The 14,065-nt window shown below is 45.8% G+C and overlaps 1 protein-coding gene across 3 annotated transcripts in view; it reads right to left on the reverse strand.

Annotated features, from left to right (window-relative positions):
- Positions 1–14,065, reverse strand: part of ERI3 (ERI1 exoribonuclease family member 3) — a 2,288,738-nt gene that overhangs the window by 2,244,030 nt on the left and 30,643 nt on the right. For 2 of the 3 annotated variants that reach the window (XM_069642319.1, XM_069642320.1), the window contains exon 2: positions 5,586–5,684. The exons of the other annotated variant lie outside the window; for it this stretch is intronic. In XM_069642319.1, the coding sequence (XP_069498420.1) occupies positions 5,586–5,634 (49 nt within the window). In that variant the 5' untranslated portion in view covers positions 5,635–5,684. The remainder of the gene's footprint in view (positions 1–5,585; positions 5,685–14,065) is intronic. 3 annotated transcript variants of the gene reach the window in all.

Below are 14,065 nucleotides of genomic sequence, written 5' to 3' on the forward strand. Positions count from 1 at the left end.
TTTGCTCTTGAGGAAGTGGAGGGGACATGAAGGAGAGAGAGGCAGAGTGAAACAAAATGGTGGAAGTCTTCTTCCATGGTACAGAGCTCGCCTGACTACACCAACCGTGCCCCCTTCTTTTCTCACCAAGATCAAAGGCCTTTAGAAATGCAGCACCCACATGTGAGGCTACTCTTTGAAAAGATGAGCTCCTTTGATGCCTGGGCCCAGGGCAGCTGCCTATTGTGTGGCTGTCTCTGGTGGAGGCCATTGCATACCTCACAAATAGATCATCAAAGAGAACCATTCAGGTACCTGTCCTGTCATTTGGCAGTTTCAGCCCATCTGGCCAGAATACACATCGCCTTCGAGAGCTGAGCTGAGCTGAGCTGACTCACAGGAGCCGACATGCACGATATCAAATTGGATGTGGCTGTAATAATTATGAGAAAATCATCCACCATATCCTAAATTATGTATCAGGAGGTAGACCCATAGTTATAGGAGTTTTTGAGCAGGGGCGCATAATCTTAAATGTAGCCCCTGCGTTGCAGAGACTTGGCCGTCACTGCAGCTATCAAATGGGCACCTGTGACCTTTAAACCCTGCTCTGTGGCACTGAGAGAAGGAGAGAGGTTTTGCATTATTTTTTAACCAAAGTATGCTACATGTATTGACTTATTGCTGATCAAATAAACAATATTGAACGTAATCAGCAGGTTTTGTGGCATGTGATTGCAAAGCTTTTTGTTTGGAATGTCTGGATAACAATCACTGTAGTTCTACTGTAAGGGATGTAGGCGACTGGCACACAGGTAGCATATTTTTGGTTATAAACTTTTATTGAATAAAAATAAAAAGGAGAAATCCCTGTCTGGCACCATTACTAAGAGGGGATTCCGTGCCTCAACCAAATACTAAAGACGGTCAGGATGGCCGTCAAATAAGGCCACCGTCGTGTGTCAAAAACCTATTTCCTTCCCTTACACTCTAAATTAAACTAAGTAAAGGTGTGATCTTCTTGGTCCAGAAGAATATTCCCTTCATCTGGACAACAGATTAAAGTTCACTTTCGGGTGAGGTAAAAAGGAAGTGTTTTTCAAAAAAGATCAAAACCAAAAGTCTGAAAAGCTTTCTTGGGTTGGCACTCCACCAATTCACATGGAAAAAAAGTATTTTATCTTCACAGTGTTGGTGGACAAGGGGTTGTTTCTCTGTACTCCTCACAGCACCAGGATGAACAACTTCCTTCTCCTGGTCTTTCTTGGTTTTCTTACAATATAAAAGGAAATGACTCCCACCCCCTTGGATTCTCACACAATGTTCAATACCAAGAGAGTGACTCCCTTCTCTTGGTTTCTTACTCTTACCCTGGCCTTTCTCAGGCTTTATTTGGATGCCATGCCTGATCCACAGACTTCTGTTGGCCAGACCTGGTGTACTCCCCTGCAAGGCAGTGCCACACATAAGACGCACCTTGTAGGATGCACCCTTTCCCTTAACCGGGCTTTCCCGATACCTGGTTCACTATCTTGCCAGGTATAGGCTTTTTCCCCACTTCATCTTTCCTCTCTTGGGAGTCCCAGGCCCTTTTAGTAGTATCCCAAAAGATTCTTACCTTCTCGCTCGGGGTCTCAAACCTCCTTAATATTTCTCCACAAAAATACTTTCTCTAATGGGTGCCCAAGACTCGCCCTCCTTGCTTGGTTTTGCTAATAGACTTGGTTCACTCTCCTGCCAAGTACCATCTTGCGGCTCAAAAAGTGTAACACTTCCTTTCCTTCTGTCAGGGTCCCAGACGCTATATTTTCGGCTTTGCTCTCCCCGGGGCTCCAGCACCTTCTAGGCAACCTGTGTAACTTTACTCGTGATCTGCAGTGGTCCTGGGAATCCCTTGATTCCTGCAGTCAGCTGCTGGGCTTCCCAAACCCTTGTGGTCGTCCTTTGGTCTGCGGCAGCTGCACCGCGATTTTCTCTTTCGGGTAGGGTGGCTCTTCCTTCCTGCACTTCCCAGTTCTCAGGGATGCCGGTAACGTACCTTTCTAGGCTTGCCAAGCAGTCCTTCTGCTCTGGACCGGCTTCTGACCTTCTTGCTCCTGCCTCTGCATCCAGTCTGCCTCCTTCTTTCCTGGGCTGTGCTGGCTCTCGCGGTTACTCCTTGGAGGGCTTGACTCTGTTACGAGTCCCTCCTCAGTTTCTTTACTTGCACAACCTCCATATAGACTGGAATGCTTGCTGTGGTTCCACAGGGTGCTCTTCATGCCTCCGCACTTCTTCGGCCCAGTACAAGTATGATCACTCCTTATTGGGTTTTCTGGACTCTTCCTCATCTCAGTGGTTCTTTCAAGTGTTGGTCTATCTACTCTACACAAGTACATGGAAACGTGGGGGTTTAGTGTACTGTGCCCAGGGAATGAGAATGAGTTTGGCATGTATTTTGGCCATACAGCGTTCTCCCTGAAGAGTTGTCCCTAGTCCCATAGGGGGGATCCCTCTCCATGAGATCCTCCCGCTGAATACCAGGCCTTGGAGAACTATCAGATAGCAGCCTCACCTACCTTGCCTCATGGGGAGGGGCTCCCCTTAGAGGAAAAGGGACGACATCCAAAGATTCGTAAAACCACCATAGCGTTATTTTAGACAATTTATAACATTTTTGTTAAAATAGGAAAAACAGTGCTTATAAACAAAATATATTGTAAGGAATGCATGGTGACAATAGTAAGACAGACAAGTGAACCCAGTTCAAGGGTGTTTATTGAACTTTTACAAGGTGATAAACGCCCATCTAAATCTACAGATGAGAGCTAGCTACGACCATCAAATAATAATAATGGAGTCCTAGTCGAGTCAAATTAAAAGGGCCTATACTAAAAAAACCTATTGCCAATCCTTACCACCAAGTTATAAAATATTGTGAGGTAATGTTCATGAAAAAGAAAGAAGTGTTCACACAATAATATGTCAGGGTACTTGGGCCATTGGCCTCCATTCCCCCCGTTTTCAGCACGGGACAAGGTGGGTTACTCTAGCAAAGCACACACACTGGCTTTTGCGGCACAAGGATACAGTTCAATTTTCCCAGTTCAGGACCTTCTGTGTGCAAGTCTCTTTACTCCTCGCAAGTCTCTTGACCCAGAGGGCCTGCTGTCCGGGCTCAGATCTTTTTCATAAGCAAAAAAAAAAAGTTCAACGTTGGATCTCGCTCTGCCGGGCTCAGATCCTTTTCATACAAGGTTCAATTAGTCTTGCTCGTCTGGTCTGGGCTCGGACCAATTCAGATTTACTTTAAACCAATGAAGACTTACGAATATGCACAGGGTTCAGCTTGACCCGTTGCAGGACCACACCGATCTCTTTCCCACACAGCATCACTCGGATACTTAACAGACTTTCGGGTGAGCACCGACGTGGTGCCGGACCACTCTTTGTATGGTATCTTTTCTTGGTTTCCCAAACTTCAGTTACAAAGTTCAACGATTTCTTTTGGCTGTCAATTGCATTTGCACCGCTTATCCCAAACCATTTACACAGCATTCACTTTATACAATGTTGCCGCTTGCAACCTTGGTTCCAAACACAAGTTGGTTTGGTATCAGTCTCTCCAACTCACCGGCTGTGCTTTCGTTCGGACACTGCTTTGTTGTAGGAGCCGAGGACAGTACCACGGCAGCAGTCGCTCCTCCCCGCCTTGGTTATCGACGCAGGAGAGGCATAGGTACCTCCAACACACTGTGCATGTTTGATCAGCCTTAGTTCCTGGTCTTCAAGTTTCTTACTTTCCAAGGTTCTTGAAACTAACAGTCTTTATAGGTCAAGGGTGCTTCCCTCCTTGCAACCCTCTCCGGTCTCGCTGTCTCTCTCTCCTTGTGTGAAACTGCAATCTTGAAACTGCTGTTTCCTTGTGCATTTTGCCTCGCTCAGAGTGTCCTTTTGTGCTCCACCATTTATCCGTGTGGGAAAGTGTGATGAAGTCAGGTGTGTAATGATCTGCAATTGCCTGACCATGGTGTTGGGACATGTCAGGTATACGGCTCTGGCGTTAGTCAGTTGTCGCTCACAGTGAACTGTCCGTGAAAAGTGTTTGTGTCAAGAAAGGGGTTGGGGGTTGCGTTCCTAGGTATCCTACATGGTAGGATGGGGTTAAGGTGTTAAAAGGAAGGGAATGCTGCGTTTCACCCTCTAGTGTCCCACTTCCACTCCATCAAGACCCCCCATCCAGGCGATCCTCCCACACTAGTCCACCTCCAGGACCAGGATCCAAAAGCTATGGCTATGTCCTGGCCACCTGGATGACAGATCATTGGGGACTAGCGGGAGACACAACTTCAGGTTTCTCACAATACATAAGAACAAGTGCTTCCAAACATTAGCCGTTATATTACCAATGACAACCTGGCAAAAAGGGAGTGAGTTACAGACTGTGGAGACCACGGAGGAAAACACAAATCCTGGTTTGGAGACTCAATAAAAATAGGCTGCAGTTTAGCACAGGAGTACCTGGCATGGGATTACGTGGAGAACCATAGGAGTCTCAGCTAGCAAAGTGACATACCAATACCTTAACCAAAAAACCTTTTGTTCAAAAGGGCAACTCCAACCACTAACTATTGTAGTGGACCGTTTCTTCTACTTGCACGTCAAAGTAAGTTAGGAAAGGGATCCAAATCTTGTCAAAAGCTTTCTATTCCAATACAGACACATTCATCCAAGGGGAACAAATACTGTATGGAGACATTGGTACTTGGTTAGTAAGAGATAGTCCTTCCAGCCCTTAGCCAGGTCTACTATTGCTGCTATTAGTGCATTTGTTATGAGAGGTCTAAACATTTAGTCAGCCTGCGTACACAAACACCAAATGACCCAATGGTAAGATATGTGGATTGAGGAGAGAAAAATCCCAACAAGCCTTTTAACCACCCCACAACTTCCTTCCTACTTATTCATACTACTAGCCAACTCTGCAAACACATTTCCCTCATATCTATCCATCACTTGTCAGAACTAGAATACCTCTTCTTTTTTGTGGAGAATATCAAAGGCACAATACTAGCTGGGTGCAAAACGTGCGCTGCACTTTCCGCTAGCAAACGGCTTGTGATATTTGACATTGTGTGCTGTCTATATGTACAGAATTGAGGTGGCGAGAGACTAAGTAAGTGACAGAGACCCAAAAATAAAAGTCACCCATGCCAGAGAAAATAGCAGAACAAATTAATAGAAAAACAAACAGTGAATTTGAAATCTCGCTGGTAGAAAATCTGAACACACACTGTGGCACTAGAATACTTGAAACAGAAGTCTTTCAGTCAAATCGTGTACTAGCTATAGTGTCCACAGCAAAGCAAACAAAATATCTACAGATAGGTTACACTCGTAGTCCAAGCACAATGACGGTTATGTCTGGACAAATAATTCATGATTAGAAGACAACATAAGAGGTCACAACCATCTTACTTTAAATATATATTAATAGTCTAGCTTCACTACAGACTGTCACAAGTCACAAATCTTAGACGCAGGAAGTGGTGAACCCCATTTGTTAAGTGGAACCCCAGCCAACCCCGGAACCAACGTATTCAGCACACTATCCCCACATTCCTTACTTCCATCTTGTCTGGGTTCAGGTTCAACTTCAACCCAATTCCGTTCCATCCTTCGGGCCACCTCCACCAGGCAGTCGGTCAGGAATAAGATTTCAGCCCCTAGAGTGCAAGAGAGAGATAAATCGGTGTCATCAGCATGCTGATGGCACAGCAGACCATGCCTCCCAGGTGATGTCACCCAGCAGTCTTAACAGACATGTTAAACATAAGGTAGAGAGTAAAGAACCATATGGGCCCCCAACAGGCACAGATCCTCCACCATGCATGCACAGTAACATCACCATTTTTGGGTCTGATTTTGAAGGACAAGAACACCTACTGTTAGGTTCCACTGCCATACCACATCAAGCTCTACAGGTACCACAGCAGCAACTTGAGATCAATCAAGAAGTCCAGAGAGCGGCCAAACTGGTCGACTTCAAATATATTTTAGCTATATAAGATATAGTTGGCTATAGAAGATCACTTGCCATGGAAACGATAGCCATCTCATTTCAATAACAGGGTCCGAACCAGTTACCGTTCTGTGTACCATATTCAGGTGCCACCATTCGAAACATGTTCTAGTGCGGCCTACATTTATCACGCTTCCACAACGTTCCTAGAGGCAATCTACATTATAAAATCAGTGGCAGGGTTCAGCAAGGGCTCTAATTCAGAGGTATAGAAGTATAGGCAATGTAAGCGATGGGAACAGCAAAGAGGCTAAAACAATAGACGTTGCCCTATGGCTTCAGCTGAGACAAGTATAAACTGCAGACCGTTAGGCTGGCTTAGAGGATCTACAGTTGCAAACAATTTCACATGAAGTAATTGACTTAAGTCAAACACAAGCAGCATGCCCCAGTGCACAGGTATACAAGATGCCAAATCTAAATGTAAATTGTCTCTCAGCAATTCAGTTTGCTGGACCTCTGCAGTTAGCTGTAGACATCCATTCCCTGCTTCTCTACAGCTCACCAAATACTGTTTGCTAAGACTAAGACCAATCTGCCTTCAACAGCTTTGAACTAGCTTATGCCAGGAACATAGCCTTCATTGCCATGATGGAAGGACTGATACTGTGGAGTAGCTAGGAATTCTGTTCTGCAGCAATACTAATTGCATAATCCCCTTAAACCTTTTAGACTATCCTTACTACCATCCAATCTAATGTCCCAATTTTTTGGATGGTGACTATCCATTCCACATAGGTGTAGCTATCCTTGCTCTTTCAATATTTATTGCTCCTATATGACGATCTTAATCCAATTTTTATTCATTTTATTTTTATATCGCTAACCTAGCTCAAGCGGTTTACAATGTACGGAAGCAGGAATTGGGCATAGCGTTTTAGGACAGTAGGGCAGTACTGTTGGTGGAAGGGTGGAAACACTTGGATTTAGTTGTGCAGAAGGCATTGATAGAAGAGCCACATTGCTAATGTTTTGTGGAACTGGAGATTGATCGTTCCGAGCCTGCCACAGAATCAAGTACCAGAGCGTTGGACGTGCAGGAAAAGGACTGTCTGCTGGTCTTTTTGCGAGCTAGATTTGGTGCCAATCCTTTGATGAATTTGCTCTGGGAGTATCCAGGAAGAGTCGAGTTTAGCCACCTGGTATGTTGGTGTGCTGCTAAATACTGCTTTACAGAGTATGCAAGCAGTTTTGAATAGGCTGGAGGAGGAAATGAGTGACCCTCATGCAGAGAAAAAAAAAAAGATGTGGACGAATTGTGAGCCCCTGTAAGAAGGTAGGCTGCAAAGTGGTGCACAACCTTGATACAAGGTTGGGAGCCCAGTTAGGACGTTTCCACCATCGATGTGGGAAATCACAAGAGCCTAAGCTACTGCGAAGAGGTCGTACAGGGGATAAGGGTTTTGATTTTGCACAGTATGGCAACCTATAGCCAGGCAGTTTGGGGTTTATTGGCAATGGTTTGGAAGGAGAGGCTGCTGTCAACAATGAAGCCTAGGGATTTGGCAGAGTGACAGCTGCAGGGTGAATCCTTCCAGTTGCTTATCATGAAGCCACTTTAGGACATGCAGCGGTTTGTCAGGGGGACCGATGGTGATGAATGGTGGGGTTAAGCTTAAAGTAGGCATTTGGCATCCAGGTTTGGATAGGTGCTAGGCACTGTGAGAAACCTGAAGGTGTCTCACCCACTAGTCCCCGGGGATCTGTCACCCAGGTGGCCAGGACACGGCCATCGCTTTTAGATCCAGCTCCTGGGGGTGGACCGGTGCACAAGGATCACCTGGGTGAGGGGTCTTCTGGGAGTGGGACACCGGATGACAATACGCGGTATCCCCTTCCTTGTAACACTTTTACCCCATCCTACCAGGTAGGATACTTAGGAACTCAACCCTGCCGCTCTTTTTCCAACATTAGCACTTTCTCACGGACAGCTCACTATGAGAGAAAACAGACTAACACCCGAGCCGTATACCTGGTATGTCCCAATACAATGGTCAGGGAGGGCACAGGCAGTTACTAACCATTACACACACCTGACTTCCATTAAATTTCCCCATGCAGATAAAAGGCAGAGCAGGAGAGCACACTGAGCGAGGCAAAGCACACAAGGAAACAGCAGTTCAAAGATGGCAGTTTAATACAGGGTGAAAGACGGTAAAACAGAAGGGGATCGCAAGGAGGGAAGTACCCTTGACCTTTGACGAAGAACCGTTACTTCCATGAAACTTAGAGAATTGAAAACATAAGACCAGGAAACAAGACTGAAGAATCCTGCATTGTGTGTCGGAGGTACCCGGGGCTCTCCTGCGTCCATAGTCAAGCCAGGGAGAATTGCTTGCTGCTGTGGTGATGTCCTTGGCTCCTACAACAAAGCAGCACCAGTGAAGTCAGCACAGCCCGTGACGTGACCGGTCTGTGTTGAAGCCAAGGTTGCAAGCAGCAACATTCTATAGTGAACGCTGAAGCGAGGTGTATGCAATAATCAACGCAAGTAAAATTGAACAACAGATGAGTGATTGAACTTTGAAGCCAAGATATGATACCTTGGACAGTGAACCGGCACTGCGTGCATGCTCATTCGAAAGTCTCTCTAAGGTATCCAAGCGAAAGAGTGACAAAGCATAATAAATCGAAGTGGTCCTGCAACGGCTCAAGAAAAATCCCAGGCACAATCAAAAGTCTTCAATGTTAATGAAGTAAAGAAAGTTGTTAACAAAACAGAAAACAATGTGTCCGAGCACGGCAGAGGGAGGCTAATTGAACATTTTGTTAAAAGGATCTGAGCCCGGGCTCGAGGGGATCCGGGGTGAACCGTGAATCACCCGAGAAAGTGGATGCATGAAAATCCTATGAGCACTGTGTTAAGAGGATCTGGGCCCGGCTGGGGGGGGTCCAAGGTGAATAGTGAAACACCTGAGAAATTAAGAACTTGTGAAATCCTAAGAGGAAAAGAACGTATTGTTTGTTTGTCGCATCAGGCCCTCTGAAAGAAGAGCTTTTGAAAAACAGAGACTTGGGCACGGAAGGCTCTGATGCTAATGATTGAACTGTATCCTCATGCCACAGAAGCCAGAGACTGTGCTAAGCTCGAGTGTACAGCCTAGTACCGTGCTGAAAGCGTGCGAAAGGGAGGACAACAGCCTGAACATCCTGACATCATTTTGTGAACATTTTTCTTTTTTATAACACCGTTTCCCACAATATTTGTATTTAGAGGTAAGGATTGGCAATAGGTTTATTAGTATAGGCCCTTTTATTTTGACAAGACACCACTAGGACTGCGTTATTATTTGATGGTCGTAGCTTGCTCCCATTTGTAGATTTGGGATTAGATGGGCGTTTTTCAAACACTTAAAGTTCAATAAACACCCTTGACTGTGGTCACTTGTGTCTGTCTTACTGTTGATACCATGCCTTCCTTACAGCACTCACTGAGCTAGGTTGTATGGAAATATAGCTGGGTGTTGGTGGCATATTGATGTTGGGATCAAATAGGAAACATTGCAGAGGTTCCATATAGAGGTTAAAGAGGATTAGGGAGAGGAGGGGAGCTTGGTGTACCCCACATGTGACCGGAAGCTGTTTGTATCCGAACAGAGTAATATATATATGGCTTGGTGTCTGCTGTATATGTAAGAACAAACCATTTTAGAACGGTAATGCAGAAACCCATTCTGCCAGCAAGGAGTGTCTGATGCCAACTGTGTTGAATGCAGCCTAGAGCTCTATAAGGACTATGAGGCAAGAGTCAATCTTGTCGATTAACTGCAATGCGTCGTTCACCACATGGATGGTGGCAGTCTCGGTACTGCATTTGGGGAGGAAGCCCGACTATAGTCACAGGGGAAGCAGTGATTTTCAATTTTCACTAATAATGGGGTCACAACAACTTCTATGGGTTTCTCAATGAACTGGAGTTGGCGAATGGTCTGTAGTTAGCTAGGTCCTCCAGGTTGAGTGTGGGCTTCTTTAAGGGGCATTGCAGGAGACCGGTCTAGGAGAAAACTGAGCACTGGGAAGGTAAATTGTTTGATAATGGAGGTCATCGTCCATGTAATCTCTGGGTTTGAGGGAGGAGAGTATTTGAGAGATATTTGGGGGAAGTGGAGTAAAGTTGGTCCAAGGGAGAAGTGCCTTCTGTGCAGGCCTTTAACCTTTGGTATCGGTGAGAGTTCAGATTTTGTTATTTTTGTTTATGAAGAAGGTATGGATTCAGCCATATTTAACTTGTGAATTCGACACCACAGGAATGGGGGTGGGCTTGGTATAGTGCTCAACTACTTTGAATAATGCTTTGCTACTGTCAGAGGATGCCTTGATGGTGGAAGTGAAGTAAGTAGTTTTAGCCTTGGAGATCATGTGTCTGTGTTGGGCTAATATAGGGTGTCTAGTGGGAAGTTTGTGCAAGAGTGGCACTCAATCACTGGGCATTTAACATGTGGAGAGTGTGGTAAGATTAGTCAACACTCCGCTGAGGCAACCTGTGGAGGATGTAGATCACTGTATGTTATGGTGAACCAGCACAAGAGGGAGTCAAAAGAGCAGGTTGTGGGTGTCTGGATCATTGTACAGGGCCTATCAATCATATGGTGGACTGCTACCCATCCTCTGGATTTCCTTGTACAGTCAGTATGTTGGGTACAGTAACCATGAAATAGAAGACAAAGATGTGGTAGGAGGTGGGTCTGAACCAGGTTACAATGATGAAAAGGATGTGGAGATTGTTGTCGGATAAGGGGTCAACGAGGTATTTTGTGTGTACTACCACACAACCAGTGTTAATCAGCATACAAAGGCTACTGAGAGTAGTAGGAGCATGTTGTAGGGGTGCATGGGGGAGGTAGGAGCATGTTGTAGGGGTGCATGGGGGAGGTGGACTAGGTTAATCAAAGTAGCTGTCTGTGGCTTCCTTGGGTACTTGGCTGTGCAAAACATGAAGATAATGGGAATGAGCTGTGGTAGCATGATGAAGTCTGCCTGGTGTGTGAAAGGCAGAATAACTGGCACTTGTCCCCAACTGACACAAATAGGCAAGGTACTTGTCCCTGTCCATCATGTGTGAGGATACCAGCAATGAGGACTCCCAGGGTAGACTGGTTAAATAGGTGGTGGGCGAGACAGCAGAATGGCAGTTCCTGGTCACATGACCAGCAACCTCTTCAATGCGTTCTCCCTAGATCCTTAGTGTAGCCAATGGGAAATGCAGGAAACTGGCGGTGGTTGGGGCAGTGCAATAGATGGGCATGGTCATGGAACAGCAGCCTATTCAACACTGTCTGCCTGGAGCAGTGCTGAAGCCCTTATGTGTCTGCAGGGGGCAGCAGAGTGGCAGGGCCTGGGCATGTGACCGGCAGCAGCCTCATCTACCCTGTCCGTCTTGATTATCCAATACACACTCTTTCTTTTGCAAGGGAGCACACAGAGTTGGTATATAGTTAAGGACTTGTGACAAAAAGGAGGGCTAAAACCTACTAGATTTGAACTATTATATTTGTGCCTCCATTATAATTTGGGAAATTGTTGTCAACTTCTTTCCCAGTGCTACCATTCACTGGAAGATTCTAACTTTTATTTTATTTATTTTTTACATTTTTAAAGTGCACAAAGCAGCCCTTGGGCACGGTGGCGCTGTCACAAGGAGGCTTGCTTAGTTACACATGAATGAAAGCCTGTCTGTGGTTCGTGGGTTACAGGAGAACCTAGTACAAGACAGATAGCGGTACATAGTATACTGGTTACAGAAGATAGGGAGCCACGAAGGTTCAGAGGGTTACAGGTGAACCGGCTACATCCTTTACATTCATGAACAAAGAGGTACCAGGAGAAGAACCTGGAGGAGGTTTGAGGACTAGTTGAAGAGCCTTGTTTTAAGGACTTTGCGGAAGGCAAGGTGCAAGGTCTCATTACTTAGGGTAGGTGAGAGGGCATTCGATTGCCTGGAGGCTATGAAAGCTTTGGCACGCTTGACAGTAGGGATGTTCAGTTGGTTGTAGTAGTGTGATCTCGTAGGCTTGGAGGAGCCGGCTCCAACTAGTTTCGTCAGAAGATAGGAGGGGGCTGTGTGGGCGAGGCACTTGTGGGTGATTGCAAGGCTCTCAAAGAGGATGCGTTCTTTGATGGGTAGCCAGTGTGCGGAACCCGTAGCATTGGAGATGTGTTCCCTCTTGGGTATGTTAAGAGCTGCACGGAGAGCGTGGTTTTGAATTATTTGCAATCTGTTTACATTTTTTGCTGAGGTGCCCGCAAAGAGAACATTGCAGTAGACTATAGTGGCTCTGGCTAATGCAAGACATTTCTGAGTAGATGAGTAGGGTTTGACCGCATTGATCAGCTACGTAGTATATGAGGCTGAGGAGGCAATAGCGCTTACTTGGTGTGACATGGAGAGTGTGGCATCCAAATAGACCCGCAGCATCTTCACGGAAGGTGAGACCGGAATCTGTGTGTTGTCTATGGAGAAAGAGCTGAATAGATTGTTGAATCTGTTGAGTGTTTCCTTCGGGCCGACTAAGAGGATTTCTGTTTTATCCCCATTTAGGCAAAGCCTGTTGGCAGCCATTCAAGCTTGGGTGGTGGTGTAGGCAGTGTGAAGTGTATTGGCATCCCTTTCATAGATGCCCAAGAGAGGGAGGAGGACTGGAGTGTCAATCTGCATACTTATCATACGCTATGCCGATCGCATCCAGTATGTCAAAGAGGGGCTTAGTGAATATATTGTAGAGGGTGGGCGAAATACAGGAGCCCTGTGGGACTCAGCAGTCGATGGTGGTAGGTGCTGCGCTGGCCTGCTTGGAGAATTCTCTCATGGCTCTTCCTTCAAGGAAGGAAGTGATCCATGCAGTGGCTTTGTGAGTGAACTGAGCTGAGGTGGTGAGGTGTATGCATAGGGTTTTATGGTCCACTATGTCAAACGCTGCGGATAGATCAAGGATTAGTGCTGGTTTCCCTTCATCCATGATTTCACCCAATTGATTTTTTAGGTCCAATAATGTTGATTTGGTTCCGTGCCCATGACGGAAACCCGATTGACGCTTCCCTAGGATGCAGTTGGTTTCTAGTAAGTGTTGGACATGAGTGTAGGCTGCTTTGTTGAGAAATTATATCAAAAATAGGACTGTAGTAATGGGTCAGTAGTTGTTAGGGGAAGAAGGTTCTAGAGATGGTTTTTCCAGGAGTGGGCATACACAAGCCTCTTTAAGGCATGAGGGACAATTCCTGAGGCGAAAGAGGCATTTATGAATACAGTGAGGAATGAGGCTAAGATGGTTGCGCAATCTTTGACGATATTGGCTGGGCAGATATCACTTTCACAATTGGAAGGTTTGATGTGTTTGAGGAGGGTCAGGACTTCGATGTCTGAGACGTCTCTGAAGGCGAAGAGTGGCTTGTCTTGGGTGTGGATGTTAGGGGTTGTAGTGATGGGGACGTCTGGAGTGGTCAAGGTGTTCTGGCTGGTTCGGATTTTGCCCTGTAGGAGGTTTATTTTGTTGAGCATGGCTGTTTGAATGTTTGAGCACCAGGATTCACCTTTCGCGATGTCTTGAGTTCTGGGAGCCGGAGTCACTAGTTCCCTGAATATGGTGAACATCTCTTTACATTCTGATTTTTCATTAGTGATTTTGGTGTTGAGGGAGGTGGATTTGGCTAGGATAATGGATTTTTTGTATAGGAAGCTATCTTTCGGAATTCTTGTTTAGTTAAGATTTGGGGGTTCACTCGTCAGTTGATGAGCGCGGTGCGCTTAAGGGTGCCTAGTTCAAGAAGTTCAGATGTTAACCAAGAGTTGGCATGTCTAAGAGCTTTGGCTTTTTTTTGTGCTAGTGGAGCTATGGTGTCAACTGCGTTCTTGAGAGTAGCAGAGATTTTGGCTACTGCTATAGGGTTGTTAGAAAATGGAGGTATGATGGCAGGAGACTCTAGGTAGGGTAGGGGGTTTTCTTTAGTTAATTTGCAGGAGCTACTAGCAAGGGCCGGTGGCAGAGGCATGGTGAGATTTTTGAATTTCATGAGTATAGGGATGGAGAA

The sequence above is a fragment of the Ambystoma mexicanum genome, chromosome 1q (genome assembly GCF_040938575.1).
Source record: "Ambystoma mexicanum isolate Mex_15411 chromosome 1q, UKY_AmexF1_1, whole genome shotgun sequence".
Lineage (NCBI taxonomy): Eukaryota > Metazoa > Chordata > Amphibia > Caudata > Ambystomatidae > Ambystoma > Ambystoma mexicanum.